General features: G+C 42.0%; 2 protein-coding genes across 4 annotated transcripts in view; one reads left to right on the top strand and one right to left on the bottom strand.

The window, feature by feature from the left end:
• Positions 1-4,037, bottom strand: part of TMEM67 (transmembrane protein 67) — a 31,802-nt gene extending 27,765 nt beyond the window's left edge. The window contains exons 1-3 of the mRNA XM_066565418.1: positions 3,851-4,037; positions 1,804-1,892; positions 297-390 (exon numbers count right to left, since the gene is read on the bottom strand). Of these exons, the coding sequence (XP_066421515.1) occupies positions 297-390; positions 1,804-1,892; positions 3,851-4,037 (370 nt within the window). The remainder of the gene's footprint in view (positions 1-296; positions 391-1,803; positions 1,893-3,850) is intronic.
• Positions 4,038-5,685: 1,648 nt separating this feature from the next.
• RBM12B (RNA binding motif protein 12B) lies at positions 5,686-11,986 on the top strand. Of its 3 annotated transcripts, none has more exons than XM_066565431.1 (3): positions 5,686-5,757; positions 8,624-8,669; positions 9,350-11,986. In XM_066565431.1, the coding sequence occupies exon 3, from the start codon at positions 9,378-9,380 to the stop codon at positions 11,475-11,477; it is 2,100 nt and encodes a 699-aa protein (XP_066421528.1). In that variant the 5' UTR covers positions 5,686-5,757; positions 8,624-8,669; positions 9,350-9,377; the 3' UTR covers positions 11,478-11,986. The 3 variants fall into 3 exon arrangements, with proteins under 3 accessions (XP_066421528.1, XP_066421543.1, XP_066421536.1); XM_066565446.1 differs by having other exon boundaries at positions 5,757-5,805; XM_066565439.1 differs by lacking the exon at positions 5,686-5,757 and having other exon boundaries at positions 6,665-8,669.
• The last annotated feature ends 3,004 nt before the right edge of the window (positions 11,987-14,990 follow it).

Here is a 14,990-nt window from a genome sequence, read left to right on the forward strand (position 1 = left end):
CATTGTTTTTATTCCAACTTTAACGACTCCATCCATTGCCAAAGAGCTTGAAGGAAGTGATACATCAGTATTCATTTATGGAATGTTTGCACAATAGTTTTTATTGCAATGAGCAATGGTATAGATTTATCTGTTGTTTTTCATGACAAAGAAGATCAAGAGCGATGTTGAATTTTTACATTAGATAAGAAAACATATGTAAAATTTTCTTTCTTACTGAACAGAAGAGCATATCTTAGTAAACTCAAATATCTAAAACAAGTGCTATCATCTCATAGCTGGAATACATTTTTTACCTAGTATTTCATTATTGGGGCATTTACAGTTTCCTTTTGAAGTCAGGCCTCTGGGGCAAGTAATGCAATTCCATCCATCTTGAGTAACTCCGCTCTAAAATAAAATATAAAACATTAGAATTTTCAAAAATATAGAGATCATCCAGTATCTGTGAAGAATGCCTTATCCAGCCTTTAGTTAATAGAAAATGAGTTCAGATAAAACATCAATAATATCCATGAAGCTTTTAAAGATAAAAAAGGCTAAACAATCTAGCAAAAGTAATTTCTAGCAAACACACACAAAAAAGTTAAGCTCCTCTGAATCTGTTAGCTTACATCCTTCAGGGAAAATGAAAAATAGAATGTTTAAAAAAAGATACATTGAATAAACATAATAATGCATACATAGACATTTTGCATATAAACTGCATGCTGCAATTGCATTTAAATATATAGAAGTAATGGAAATTGAAGAGTTCTAAGTGAAACAGCTTATATAATTGTTTGGAATTTTGTACCTACCCAGACAGTTCATATCCACACTTATTTTATACTATGAAGTAACTGCATTACAGATAAAACCACTGAGGAAAATGAAGACAACTCTCATCCTCAAGTGCTACTGATGTTACTCCCTTCTCCACTATGACCATTTTATCTTTGCAAAAGCCTTGGCAGTAGATCAAAGGCAAATGCCACCATTGCAGGAAAGAGGAAAAAATAGCAAAAGATCACAACACAAAAGGATACAAAGTCTTTGTCTAACACAGCAAGAAGATGGAAAGAAAAGGGAAATTACCTACATAGCCCATTAGCCACTGAACACCTAACTCAGGCAAGTAAGCTGCTCTCCTGAGAGAGGCTCACCCTCTCTCCTGAGGCTTCACCCTCAAAAGTTGGTTTGATGGAAAAATACATTTCTTTGTTGACTATAGTGGGAAAAAATCTTGTTTAGCCTGGTGTCTCTGGATCAATGCTGAGATTATGACACAAAATTGTAACTTAATTTGTCAAGGAAGGTCAGAAGAACTGATGAAATTATAATTATAATTCAAGTAACATAGTAGGAGCAGCTCATTTTGAAGTAAGAAGATGAAATATTGTGGATTATGAAGATACAGCCTAAGTATCACAATAACGGTATTTACATAAATAATCAGTTAAGATATCTATGAGCTGAAAAGCATCTTCAACATTGTTCAGAGTTGTGTTCTCTGAACAAGGACAAAGCAGAGAAGAAAAGTAGTGGAAGGAACTTAAACACTTAAAAAAATTCTTATTTTCTCACGGGGTCAAATTTGTAATGAAAAAGGCAAAATAATAGAAATAGACAACTCTAAATTGGAAAAAAAATACTGCATATAAGCATGGTCTAAGAAATTCCCAATCAAAGACTATTATGTAAAAATATTTTAAATTAATGCAAAATAACTTGCAGCCAGGACAAAATTTAAAATTAAAAACCCCATAATGGTTATGATTAGTATTCTATCATTATGGCAAACATGGAACATACAAGACTTACCATATTTTCTGGGCATTTTTCACAAGTAATAGAGAACCCCCCATTACTAGAAACCATCCTGTATCCTGGCTCACATTCACAGGAACTACCTGAAGAAAACAACACAAATGCACTTTTAATCTATATAGAACTGACTGGTTGTAACAGAATATGAAGAACAACTACTATTGCTCTCAAGAGATCAAGATGGATTATTTGATAGACACATAAAACACTTGAATGAGATGTGAATGAAAATCATCTTGCTTTTTAAAAAATACCCATTTTTTGAAAAATGCCCATTACAGTTTGCACATAGATGTTTTAGGAGAATGTTACAAGGCTGACTGATCTACCAGGGTGGAACAGGGATACAGAATTTGTATTTTGAGGGTTTTTTAATGAAACCAAATTTTACCAGTTGGTCTGTAAGAGATATAATCTCTCTATCTAAATCTTGCCACAGCCTTTCCTCTCTACAACATCAGCATTATATGTTTGTATACAGGTTTTATTTTTTCAATTTGAAGTCAGTCCTAAAACCAAAATGTGCTCCTATGAAAAGGTTTTTCAAAATATAACTGTTGTATGAAAAGCTGTTTTCAACTCAAGGCTTTTAAAATTGTGCATGGGGATCAAGTTTTATATTGAATGGTTTTCAGTGAGTGAACACAACATACTTAACATTTTGTATGAAATTAAACACTCTTTTCATGGCACAGTATAATGCCCACCTGCTAGTGCTAAACAACTTTTTTTTTTAGAAATGTTTCCTGTCTCAGTGTCATGAATTTCCCTCTGTACTTTTAAACACATACTGGAAACCAAAATTGATTATATGTACTAATAAACTGTTTTTATCGTTTAAGCTTATTGAACTGTTCAGGCAAAAATAATGTTGAATTCTGTGGAAAGTTTTATAACTTTAAATTACATTCTAATGAGTCCAGCTGTACAGAAACATTTGTCAAAGTGATCAAACATTTCTACTTAATTCTAAAGAAGAAAAAGCCCAATTGGATTAGATCAATGAAAAGTTTGAGTTGTGACACTCACAGTGACAATACCTAGATTTTTAGGGATGTCACCTGAAAGCAGAATCCAGGCTGATGAGCTAGCCAAGGAGGGTATGGGCAGTCACAAGTGGAATTCAACCAAGATGCAAACAGCACTGAGCAGCACCTATCTACACTGCTCCAGTCAGATCTGCAGACACTGCTGCACACTTGACCCTCCCCTTGGAATTCTCCTCTCCTTGAAGCCCTTTATTTAGAGGAAGATTCAGCCTAAAAAGGAGCTATGGATCTAGACACCCACATTCTCAGGGGATCTGAAAACAAATAGTATTTTTTTTTCCAGTAAGTGAACTATGGGGTCAGTCTTTAGGACACCATGGTGGTGGTGGTGGTGAAGGTGAGCAGCTTCCACGCAGCAGCTGTGAGCAGAGCCCTCCACATCACTGCTTTCCACAAAGTACCAGCCCTGCAGAGAGAGGTTCTTGGGTCTCAGGCTCAAATTTGTACACACACCAGGGAACTCCCACTCTTGTTGGACTGTGTATTGTATGAAAGATGGACCCTTTAATACCTCCTTATGCCCTAAGGAAAGCAGCCAGCTATCTGTATTTTCCATTTAGTACTGTCAGGCTGTGTTGTATGTGCTCCAAGTTCCCATGTAGGACTTGGACTAGCACAGACACAGCATGAGGATCTGACACTTGGTATCTCAGACATTCAAGTCTGACAAGGAGTTTAAAGTTACGTAAGTGATCGAGAACATAAATTCACGGTCCTGTAGAATTTTACAGATGAAAATGCAAATACAATATAATGCTTGAGAGAAAAAAAAAAATATTGTTAGAAAAAGGTCGAAAGTAATTTCTCTGAGCTGGATCTCAGATACATCACAGCTGTGCTGGGGCCTCTCAGGTCTCTGCGGGATCCCGGCCCTTTCACGGCTTTCCCAGACCTGTTTTACCGCCACAGCCGGAACCCCAACCGCGCACTGCCCGCTGCTGGGGGCGGATTCAGCGCGGAGCCGCCCGAGCCCCGCCTCCCCCATCGCTCACCGCCGGCGCTCTGCCGCTGGTGGGCCCCGCAGGGCGCGCAAGCCAGGCGGGAGCTGTCGAAGTAGCGGTCGGCGCCGCAGTCGGCGGGGCGCTGCAGCGGAACGGAGAAGCCGCGGGCGGGGGGCAGCGCCGCCGACACCGCCATGAGCAGCAGGGGGGCGGCGGCCCCGCGGCCCCGCGTCGCCATGGCACCGCGCGCCCCGCCCGCGCGCGCCCATTGGGCGGAGCCGCGCGGTACGGCGAGCGCCGGGGGCCCGCCGCCGCAACACGCGAAGGGTCCGCGGCGGGGCGGGGCGGGGGAGGGTGCACTAGCCCGAGTTTGTGTGTTTGGTGTAATGAGAGTTTCGTTCGTCGTGTGCGAGACAGGAGCGAGAAACGAGAGGACACCGTGGCCAGTTTTGCATTTGCCAGTACCTCGTCTCTAGAACTGATGCACAATGTATCATCCCAATGGAACACGTGTTTGTAATTTCTCCCCAGACAGGGAAGGGGTAACAAGGTGAAAACACAAAATGTCTAGAGCAATGGATGCTCAGCCAGTGTTACTCCCCTTTACCTTTTACACCTTTGTCACACTCTTGTTCACAACCCACAGAAGCACAGAATGAGTCCGGTTGGAAAGGACCACAGTGGGTCATCTGGTGCAACCTCCCTGCTCAAGCAGGGCCATCCCAGAGCACACGGCACAGGATTATGACCAGAGAGCTCTTGAATATCTCCAGTGAGGGAGACTCCACAACCTCTCTGAGCAGCCTGTTCCAGTGCACCCGCACAGTCAAGTTCTTCATGCTCAGGTGGAACTTTCTGTGCCTGTTTCTGCCTGTTGCCTTTTGCCTCATTCCCTTACCAAAACTTTGCAATACACCATGTCCTGGATTTTAGTTATTTCTTATTGTCACTCTCCTGTGTGCTAATTGCCTAACTATTATGATTTTCGACATTACATGTTTTATTTGTCACTAGATTTATTTTGTTGGCTCGACAACTGTTAAAAGGTTGAGTTTATGTTTTGAAGTAGAATTACCTGTCTCCAGGCTCAGGTTCATGTAAATTTGACTGCGTAAACACGTAACTGTTTTACTGGTGTGCTTGATTTGTGAAAACCTCCACCTTGTACCCCGCACAGAATAAACAATATCTTTTTTCTAAACAAGACTCTATCTGTGTTGAGAGAGCTCCTAAAGCCGGCAACATTCCGAGGTGAATCTATCATAAATAGTACAGGGTTTTTTTTCCTACGTAAAATGGAACAGACATGTACAGGATATGCACAAAAAGACGGGAGAACGTAAAGTCAGGGAAGGCAGGTAGGATAAACATTAGGATAAATATACCTCGCTTGCACAACCAAGGGACTCTGCCTCTGCCTTTCCCTTTACTTAATCTTGAACCTTTCCTCCTTCTCCTCCATTCGTGCATCCTTGTCCTCCCCTCCTCTCAGAGCCCAGGCCGGAGCCGGCCCCGAGCCGCGTTCCAAACCGGGCCAAGGGGTCGGACCCGCGGCCCTGAGCGGCGTCTGATCTCGGCACGGGCCGGCACCGACGGGAACGAGCCTGAGCGCAGCGCACAGAGCGGCAGCGGCGCTCGGTCACCGTGTGACGGATCTCTACATACAGATCTGTCACGGTGAAGGTCTATCTCTACGCATAGCTACAATCTAACCGCTCTGTTATTACACAGCTCCCTCAGATCTACTGAGGCAGGGAGCGCATGCGCACTGCCTGCGGCGCGGCTCGCGCCCGCGCACTGCAGCGGAGGGGGCGGGGTCGCCCCGCCCGGAGGGTGCGCGCGCAGGTCCGCGCTCGCGCTCGCGCAGCTTCCCCTCAGCGTTGGGGGGGGCAGTGGAGGCGGCGCCATCTTGGCGGAGCCGTGCCGGGAGCTGCGGCGCTCGCTGAGCGGCGTGTCCGGTGGGTGCGTGGATGGATGGCGTGAGGGACAGAGCACGTCTCCCCTGGGTGCGGAGTGTGGCCGAGGGCGGCGCGAAGTTTGCCGGTTCTCGGTTACCCGACCCTCGCGGAACCGCTGCGCGGCCGCTCCGTGTGCCCCGGCCTTCTGGTGTCCCTGGGCTTCCCACCCCACTTCCCTGCTCCCGGTGCTTCCCCCAGCCCTGTCCCGGTGTCGGGAAGCAGATGGGCCTCTCCGCGGGGGAGCAGCAGCGGTGGCTCTGGCGGTCCGCAGCGCGTGTGGCGCGGGGCGCCCTCCCCTCGCCCCGTGCCCCCCGGCCGTGCCCGGCCCTGCCGCCCGCCGCGGGTCTCTCCAGCAGCGCCGGGGCCGGCGGGCGGACTTGCTGGGAAGCGGTTCCGTGCTACCTTCCACTGTGTAGCGGAGCCAGCTGCAGAGCTCACTCATGTTTTCCTTCCGCACTGTGCAAACTGCTATTCGCAGCAGCCTGCTTCCTCTATTGAGGCTTATTTTGAAGAACAAAATAAGAAACCTTCCCCTGTTCCGCTGATTATTCTGTACTGGTCCAGTTTCGTAGACGAGGTGTTTCTGTGGGTGTTCTTTCTAGCTTGCAGTCTGTGTGTAATCTTTCAGTGTTATGATAAAAATCCTAGTCTAGTGCAGACTTAGTTTCCTACCGCGTTTATAAATTGTGGATTACTTTAATGGCTTTAATGTTTGGAATTTCCTGAGACTGTGGAAGAATAGGTATTGTACTGTTTTCTAGCCAATTTTGCTCATATATAAAATTTCATAAAACTGTACACTTCTGTGCTTTTAAGCTGTGGCATGAAGTTATTTATTCTCCAAATCCTTGCTTTCTGAAGTCCTTGTTCAGTTAATGAATTGCTCTTACTTTCATGACAAGTCAAATCTTTTTGGTTATGCACTTTAAATTTGGATGGCTTGTCTGTGCTTTCTATCCATGTGTGATGATTTACTAGACAGTCAGTAAGAGCTATTATCTGAACTTGCATTTGTTTATGGACTTGTTAGAGATCCCATTGTGATCTGGAACCACTGGTCTGGTTTTCACCACTGAAGGTTGTGTATTGTATCCCTGGTTCATCGTGGAGAACTTGCTGTCTATCACCGAAGAATTATGGAGGAGAGCTGTTGTGAATGATGTTTAAAAATTGGGATAAGAAAACGGGAGTTGTGAATCCAGAAGTACTACAGATTAAATACATCATGAAGTAGCAGGGCAGCGGATTTGCTTTTTCAAGACATGAAGGTGCTGTATGAAAATTCTGCCCTTGAATTCTCCATGCTTTTTTTGGCACTGTCATTGCATCTGTTGAGAAGACACGTTGTAAAGTGTTCTGGGTCTGGCTGGGACGGAGTTAACGTTCTTCACAGCAGCCCATACAGTTGTTTGGATTTGTGGCTAAAGGAATGTTGACAACACATCCGTGTTTTGGCTGTGGCTGAACAGCGCTTGCACAGTCTCAAGGCTTTATCGATGTTCCCTACTCTGTTCCTGCAGTGAGTGTGCTCAGAGTAGGTGAGAAGCTGGGAGGGAACATGGCTGGGACAGCTGACCCAAACTCACCAAAGGGATATCTGTGACATGTAACATCATGCCGGGCAACAAAAATGGAGGTAGAGGAAGAAGTATTTTAATGGTTTTGGTTTCTATCTTGGCTCTCAAGGCAGTTGTTATTTGGAGGAAGGCTGGACATCAGTCAGACTGTGGGAGGTGGTGAGTGATTTTCTTTGTTTTGTGTTTTTCTTTCCACCAATGAAACTCTTTACCTTGACCCACAAGTTTTCTCGACTTTGTTCTTTCCCATCCCACTGATGGGAGGAGGAGTGAACAATCAGCTGTGTGGGTGCTTGGCTGCTGGGGTCGACTCACCGCAAAAGCGCACAGAACAGATGGTCATCAGTGAAGTTTGTAAATGGGCAGTTGTTGTCGGTTTGTTGTGCTTATGGAGTATTGGTGCAGAAGTGACATGGAGTCTGTTAGTGACAGAATTTGGGCTTTGCTCTTGTTTTGCTATGTTCAGGTGGAGTGGCAGTAATGGTTATTGGTAGGTAACTTGTCATCAGGATCTAGTGCTTTATAGAGCAAGCTTTGTAGGAGTGTTTGCAAATGCTCAGAGCATTGGGCTGTTGTGTTTGTTTTAAAGGGATGCAGTCATTTGCTACAGAGACTTGTGTTTGTTCTGAGAATATTGTCCTATTTATTGCGTGATGTTGGAAAATGTTGAAAATCAGGGTATGTTAAGTCAGTGTATTCAAGGTTTTCTTGTTCTTATGTTTGAAAGGCAGTAGAGTAAGGATTTAGGGAAAATACTGAAGTTGGCTTTGTAAATTCAGGTACATTCTGAAGTTTCTCCTTGTTGGATATTTTTGCTTTCATTTGATGGGCTTCACTGCGTATGTTAAGTGCAGTGCTGGACTGGTGAGTAGCATACTCTTGTGAAGTTTGAATCCAGGTGGATTTCAGAAGAATGGACATGTCATGTAATCCTGAGATGGACCTAAGCACCTTCCAAGAACTCAGTTGAGAACTGTTCCCTCGATACACTGTCAGTCTGTTTCATTGCAACAGTTCAGTGTGGCACAATTGATGACCAAGTAATCTCATCGTATTTTCATCGTTTCCTGAAGTCAACTTAACTTATGAATTTCTTTTGCTTCTAAAATGGAAACAGAAAGATATGGTGCATGGCATCTTGGAACATGGAAGGAGTTCTTCACATGGGTTCATAACATGCTTGGCTTTAGTATTAGCCACTGCTATGGATGGGCTGCAGCAGTGTAGCACAGTGTGTAAAGCAAAGTACAGGTATCAGCCATTAATTATGTTTCGTTTTCTTTCCACAGTTAAGTTGATTTTACAGAATTTATCAGGTCTCCAAAGCAGAAACAGGTAAGCTGTCAAAAGCTTAACACTTCTCACTGAGTATTGTGACAAGATCATACACAGCCTTTTTTCCTCACAGACTTGTGGCTGGCAACTAGGATACGCTTGTGGCCACTGCAGTTAATACTCTGACTACACCAAAGAGACAACATTTTTGAATGCTGAGAAAACATACATTATAGAACAGAACTGATCACTGGGTAGAGCAACTTGTCAAAGCAGTAAAGTCATCACTGTTTGTGAGTTACTTCATTTTCCAGTGACATAGTTATTCTTTTTCTTTTCTCCTTTTATCAATTAGTGTCCTGTTCAAAAGTAAACCGGATTTTTTTTGTTCCTTAGGAGTAGGCAGAGATCTCTGGCATATAGTAACCATGCCGTGAAAGACTTGAGGTGTTCTTTAGGTATTGTGGATGGTGAGGAGTGGCTTAGGTGGATTTTGTTGCCCTCAGGGTAGGGAATATTGATAGATTTGTGCACGAGTGCCGGTGGAGTAGCTAATTGTTCTGACTAATCAACATTCAGTGAATTGTTTTAATCTTGTTCCAGTGAACTTGTGGGTTTTTTCATACCTTCTCTCTTGATGAGACAAGGGCATTCATTAAAAAGGCTCTAGCTTAAGTGATAAGATACTGTAATAGCTGAGTACTAAAGACGTGCTATCATGTGTACCTTTTTGTCTGCAGGTGATTTTTGCTGTGGGTTGAGCTCAGCATGGCTGTAGTCATCCGTTTACAGGGGCTTCCTGTTGTTGCGGGTCCTCCAGATATTCGTCGTTTCTTCTTGGGATTGAATATTCCCGATGGAGGTGTGCATATTATTGGAGGAGAGATTGGGGAGGCTTTTATTATATTTGCCACAGATGAAGATGCACGGCGTGCCATGAGCTGTTCGGGAGGGTTTATCAAGGACTCGCGCATAGAGCTCTTTCTCAGCAGCAAGGCAGAGATGCAGAGTACCATAGAAATGAGCCGGAAACGATTTGACCGTGGGGGACGCGAAACTATGTCTGGCTCTAGAAGAACAGGTACTAATGGTTCTAGTGCATCAAGTATTGGAGATATACCACACTTAGTTACAGCTTCCCCAAAAGGAATAAGAAAACCTAGTTACGGGCCACCAAATCGCCTGGAGGCTGGTTTCCATACCAACGGTACAAGATACGGTGATATGGGTATACCTAAGTCAAACTATCAGTTAAGAAAGGATTGCCACCCGTTTAACCCAGATGATCGTTACCTCTTTCTACGTGGTATACCTTACTCTGCAACAGAAGTGGAAGTACGTGCTTTCCTTTCGGGGATTCGTGTGGATGGAGTGATTCTGATAAAGCACCGCAATGGTTTAAACAATGGTGATTGCTTGGTAAGATGTGCTACACCCGGTGACGCCTTAGAAGGACTTAAACGTCACAGACAATACATGGGTCAGAGGTTTATAGAAATCAGTCCAACAACAGAGGAACGGTGGATGGAATGCGGTGGGCGGATAGACGTGCCAGATGAAATGGATGACTTTTTGTGTGAAGACCATTCTCCGAGAAGTTCGGGCTACATGCATTCAAGGAAGCATTCTCGTTCAAGATCACCAAGGAGACAAAGAACACATTCTCGTTCATCTCCTAGCCAGGAATATTACATACACTTAAGAAATCTATCTTTTAATGTGGAAAAGAGAGATTTGAGAGATTTTTTTCCTGAACTGGATATACACAGCAAACAGATTAAGATTCTAACAGATAAGCATCAGAAAAGGACTAGAGATGCCTTTGTGGTGTTCAGGAGTGAGAGAGAATATCAGGCTGCTTTGGAATGTCATAGAAAGGTTCTTCTCAATCGTCCTGTGTACATTTTTCCAATTTCAAGAAAGTCAATGTTGAAAATAATTGACTCTTGTGAGAGGAAAAGATCACCGGACAGAGATCATCTTGGACAGGCCATATCAGAAAAAAGTTACCGGGAAGGTCATTCCAGCCCTAAGAATTGTGTTTATATAAGGAATTTTCCATTTGATGTGTCAAAAATTGAAGTGCAGAAGTTCTTTTCAAGATTTGATATTGACGAAGATGATATTTACTTGCTTTATGATGAAAAAGGAGTTGGACTGGGAGAAGCACTAGTGAAGTTTAAATCTGAAGAACAAGCTATGAAAGCAGAAAATTTAAACCGTCAAACATTTTTGGGAACAGAAGTGTTAATAAGACTTATATCTCAAGATCAGATGCAGAAGTTTGGTGTCGCTGCATCATTATCTGCACCAAATGAAATGCATGGTCATTCACATCTGTATGACAGAGGTGACCTCTCCCGTCCAGTTGGTTCACCATCTGGGCCACCACAAGGGCCACCCATGCATTCTTTTGGTCCCCCTGGGAACTTCAGGCATCATTCTGAATTTAGACATCCCCCTGAGGACTTCATGTGCCCTCCTAAGGATTTTAGGGGTCCACCACCCCTCATGGATTTTGGTGGTGACAGTGAACCTTTTGGCAGAATGGAGTTTGGGAATAATAAAATGGGAAATTTTCCTGAAGGAAGATTTATGCCAGATCCAAATTTCAGTGGTGGTTCTGAACGTGTTGTTCCTATTCTGTTGAAAAATTTACCTTTTAAGGCTACTCCTAATGAGATTCTGGATTTTTTCTATGGCTATAGAGTGATACCGGAGTCAGTTTCTGTGCAGTACAATGAACAAGGATTACCTTCTGGTGATGCCATTGTTGCTATGACAAACTATGAGGAAGCTATGGCTGCTATTAATGAACTGAATGATAGGCCCATTGGTCCACGGAAAGTTAAGTTGAGTTTGCTGTAAAGGAGGAAAAGATGCTCTAATAACACATTCTCGGTTTGACAGTATTGACAGTTATTTTAACTTTTAATTACTGGAAGATGCAAAACAGTTTCCATCAACGGTTGTAAATAATACCCAGTTCAGTTGTTTAGCTCTTGGTTGAAATACCTGTAGGACATTGAATGTCTTACATCAAGGTATAAAAGGATGGAGTTGTAATGCTTTGGGTTTTTTTTTTTAGATTAATTCCAGTCTTATGTCTTTGCATCAAATAAAAACGTAAGTGCTGGTTGACTGACCACACAAACGGTTCAAATAGAAGATTTTCAGTGCTACCTGCATTAGTAAATGACACTTCCTACTGAGGTTAGCATAATAAAATTAATTTTTTTTTTTTGTTTCTTTTTTGTGTAAACTTTTCAGGTTTTATTTGGTTTCATATGTTTGCAGGCATTCCTGTTTAAGAGCTTGCTGTTCTCATTAGCTGGCTTTGCAGTTTTTTTTAAATAAAAAAGAAATTGCCATTTAAATGTGTGTCTTATATTTAAAACTTGTATAGTTAATGATCTCAGTTATTATGCTCAGCAGATCTGGGTCTTGGTGAGAATGGAGAACGATGCTGGCTGCTTTGTCTGGAAAGAGTGAACTGGTAGTTTGTCAACATAGCAAAGGATGGGTAGTTGACAGAGCTTGCAGAGGCTGTATTCATCAGTTAGGCTTTTTTCTCACTCACTGTAGTACCTTGAGGCAGAAAATGAGTGTTGGAATTAGATCAAGAATTCTGACTTGAGTGGTTTTGTTTTATCTTCACATGCTGCGTAATATGAATACTAACTGGCTAATGATGTCTGGATGCATTCCAGGTCAATCTGTGATTAGTTTTAACTAACATCTCTCACTGGCAACCTAGCTGACAAGCATTATTTTCTTATGTAATAAAATAAATGCTTATGTCAGCATTTAGAACGTGTTGTTTCCATTGGTTTGTTACCAGCAGGTTTAAATTTTAGGAAGAAATAAAAGCTTGGAAAAGCTGTGTCTTCAAAATTAAGGCTCAGTAGGAAACTTTGATTGCGTGGGCAAGGACTTTCATTGACATTACAACTGTGCAAGATAGTATCTGTAGTACTAAAGGATTAAGTCTCAGTCCCCTCAAATTGAGACAACAAAGTTGCAACTTGGCAGTGAAAACTTCTAACCTTTGCTTGTTCAATAACCAGAATTCCTAAATTCCTGAGGTAGGGAGGTCTCTATTCCAATTCACTCCTCCGAGCAAGTTTTGGCTCAAATGGGCTACTCAAGGCCTTGTCTATTGCATTTTTAATAGCTTTAAAGACAGAGCTGTCCAGGCAGCCTTTCTAGTCAATGACCCCCCCTCACTGGTGGTCAAACCTTTATTACTTTATGTGAAGTCATCCTTGTGATTGCAGTACTTCCATGCCAATTGTTTGGTACAAGAGAAGAAAAAGAATGGGATTTTTTGTTCTGTAATATTTAAAAGGTTAATGTAGCTTTATTTCTTCTGCATATTATTTATTCTGTGTTTTAAGTGCCAAGAAAAAAACTCTTAGAATGATAATGCAAGGTCTGTATATGTAGATTCCTCTGAGCAAAGAAACATAATGGCCAAGTTTTCAACTTCGAACACATACTGATTTTTGCTTTCTGCTAGGAATTAGCTTCAGAATCATACAGTTTTGAATCCTCCTCTGAACTTAAAAGGAATTAAAACCCAACAATTTTGTGCTTTATTTAATAGCTACTTTAAAAGAGATCAAGGAGCCAGAACATGTTGCAGGAAAAATAAAGACATGAGAATTCTCAAAATAAACTTCCCTGACCATCATGTTGAAAACTTCATTGTGACTATTTTTGTAAACTAGCATCTTTATGACTAAGCTGTGTTGAAAATGTGAATACAACTAACTTCTCCAGTTAATCAGTTTTAAATGATTTGTTGATTTTAAAGTGGTTCTAGTTACTACACAATAGGAGATTTTGAACTTGGAGGTTCGAAAGGTAAGAGTTTAGGAGATTGCTTTGCCAGTGAAGTGTGAGATTATCTTTTAGGAAAATACTGTCTGTTTTCAGAAAAGGTTAAGAGTAATTGCTGATAAGATACCATTAGTTTTTCAGATGGTAAACCTTTCTCCCCCCAGTGAACATATAACAAGTGTCATAAAGCTTGTAATGGCAGAGGTCATAATTAAGGCATTACAAAATGGTCTTTTGTTTGCCCTGTGGCTGATTTGTATTTAATTTAAAGCCAGATTAGAGTTTATGACTACTTTAGGTTAATATGAAATGTCTGATTGATAGACCAAAAAAAATTACTTTCTCACAGTCTGTAAAGAGCTGCATCTCAAAGTACGTACAGATGCACCGAAGGAGAGGAAACTTGGGAAGGGATGCCAGTATATCAGCTAAATAACAAGGTTAGTCAAGGACGAGGACAGCTGGTGCTTAGTTTATAGCTGTTGTCTAGTTGGTGTTTTGGGTATGTGTGTGTCCATCTGCCTCTGTTCCCCCGCCTCTCCAGACTGGGCATTACATTCTGATTCTGCTGGAATAGATGGTTCAGGTGCATGGTGTGATGACAGCATTTCCTGATAACAGGGTTCTGTGACATCACACGTTTAGTGGTTTGGAGGCACTGTATTTCCAGTACAAAGGACAAATCAGAGACTGCCTATAATTACATGGCTTGGAATCCTCTGCTTCCTTTTTAAGTACCATCGATACAGTAAGGAGTAATAAATGAAATGCTACATTTGGTGGTGCTTATATAAAACATGGGAAGTTTCCTTACTTATGTCTTCTCTGAAGTTGCTTTTGCTACCATTGTCCAAAAATTCTGATGTAAAAGAGAACAGTTTCTGTTGTCAAAAACTAGAAATAGTGATCACCTACAAAAGCAGCTTGAGGCATTTAGGGAAGGTCTAACAGGACAGTCTGATGAGCACCCTTAATCCCTAAGGAATGTGCCAGTGTGTTCAACAGAGAGGCAAAACAGTCTAGGCAAGAATGGATACAAGTCTGCATCATCTAGGGCCAGTAACAAAAAATACAAATGAGGGAATGGAGTAACTGCAAGTCAGTCTTGCAGCATGCACTCGTACCATGAGAAAATTCTTTGCAGAAGGATCTTTAGGTAATATTTAATTCTTTACTAACATCCTAAATTGTTACTCTGGCTTCTACTTCTGGTGAAGTATTTTAGTCAGGGACTTTTCATCTGTAGTTTTGAGGTCTGTGCAACATGCCAAGTTAAGACATTACGCATGCAGGATAAAGTTGCCCAACACTGTACTTTTCTGGAAGTTTTTCTGGGATTCCTGGAGTTGACTTTTTTGTGATGTAGGGAGAATGAATTTTATGCTTGTGAACTGCATAATCTTTTGGAGGGCAATTTATCTAAACAAAACTGCCTTTTTTTCAGAATTGCTTTCTCAAGGCATAGTACACAAATACTTGCTATTTGTATCTATGTATATTTTATAAAAACCTGAAACTGTTATGAAGACAGCTATCTGT

This window comes from Molothrus aeneus, chromosome 1 (genome assembly GCF_037042795.1).
Source record: "Molothrus aeneus isolate 106 chromosome 1, BPBGC_Maene_1.0, whole genome shotgun sequence".
In the NCBI taxonomy this organism is placed as follows: Eukaryota; Metazoa; Chordata; class Aves; order Passeriformes; family Icteridae; genus Molothrus; species Molothrus aeneus.

What these genes read in the sequence shown, in the direction of transcription:
- RBM12B (XM_066565431.1), top strand. Translation starts at nt 9,378, where the DNA reads ATGGCTGTAGTCATCCGTTTACAGGGGCTTCCTGTTGTTGCGGGTCCT.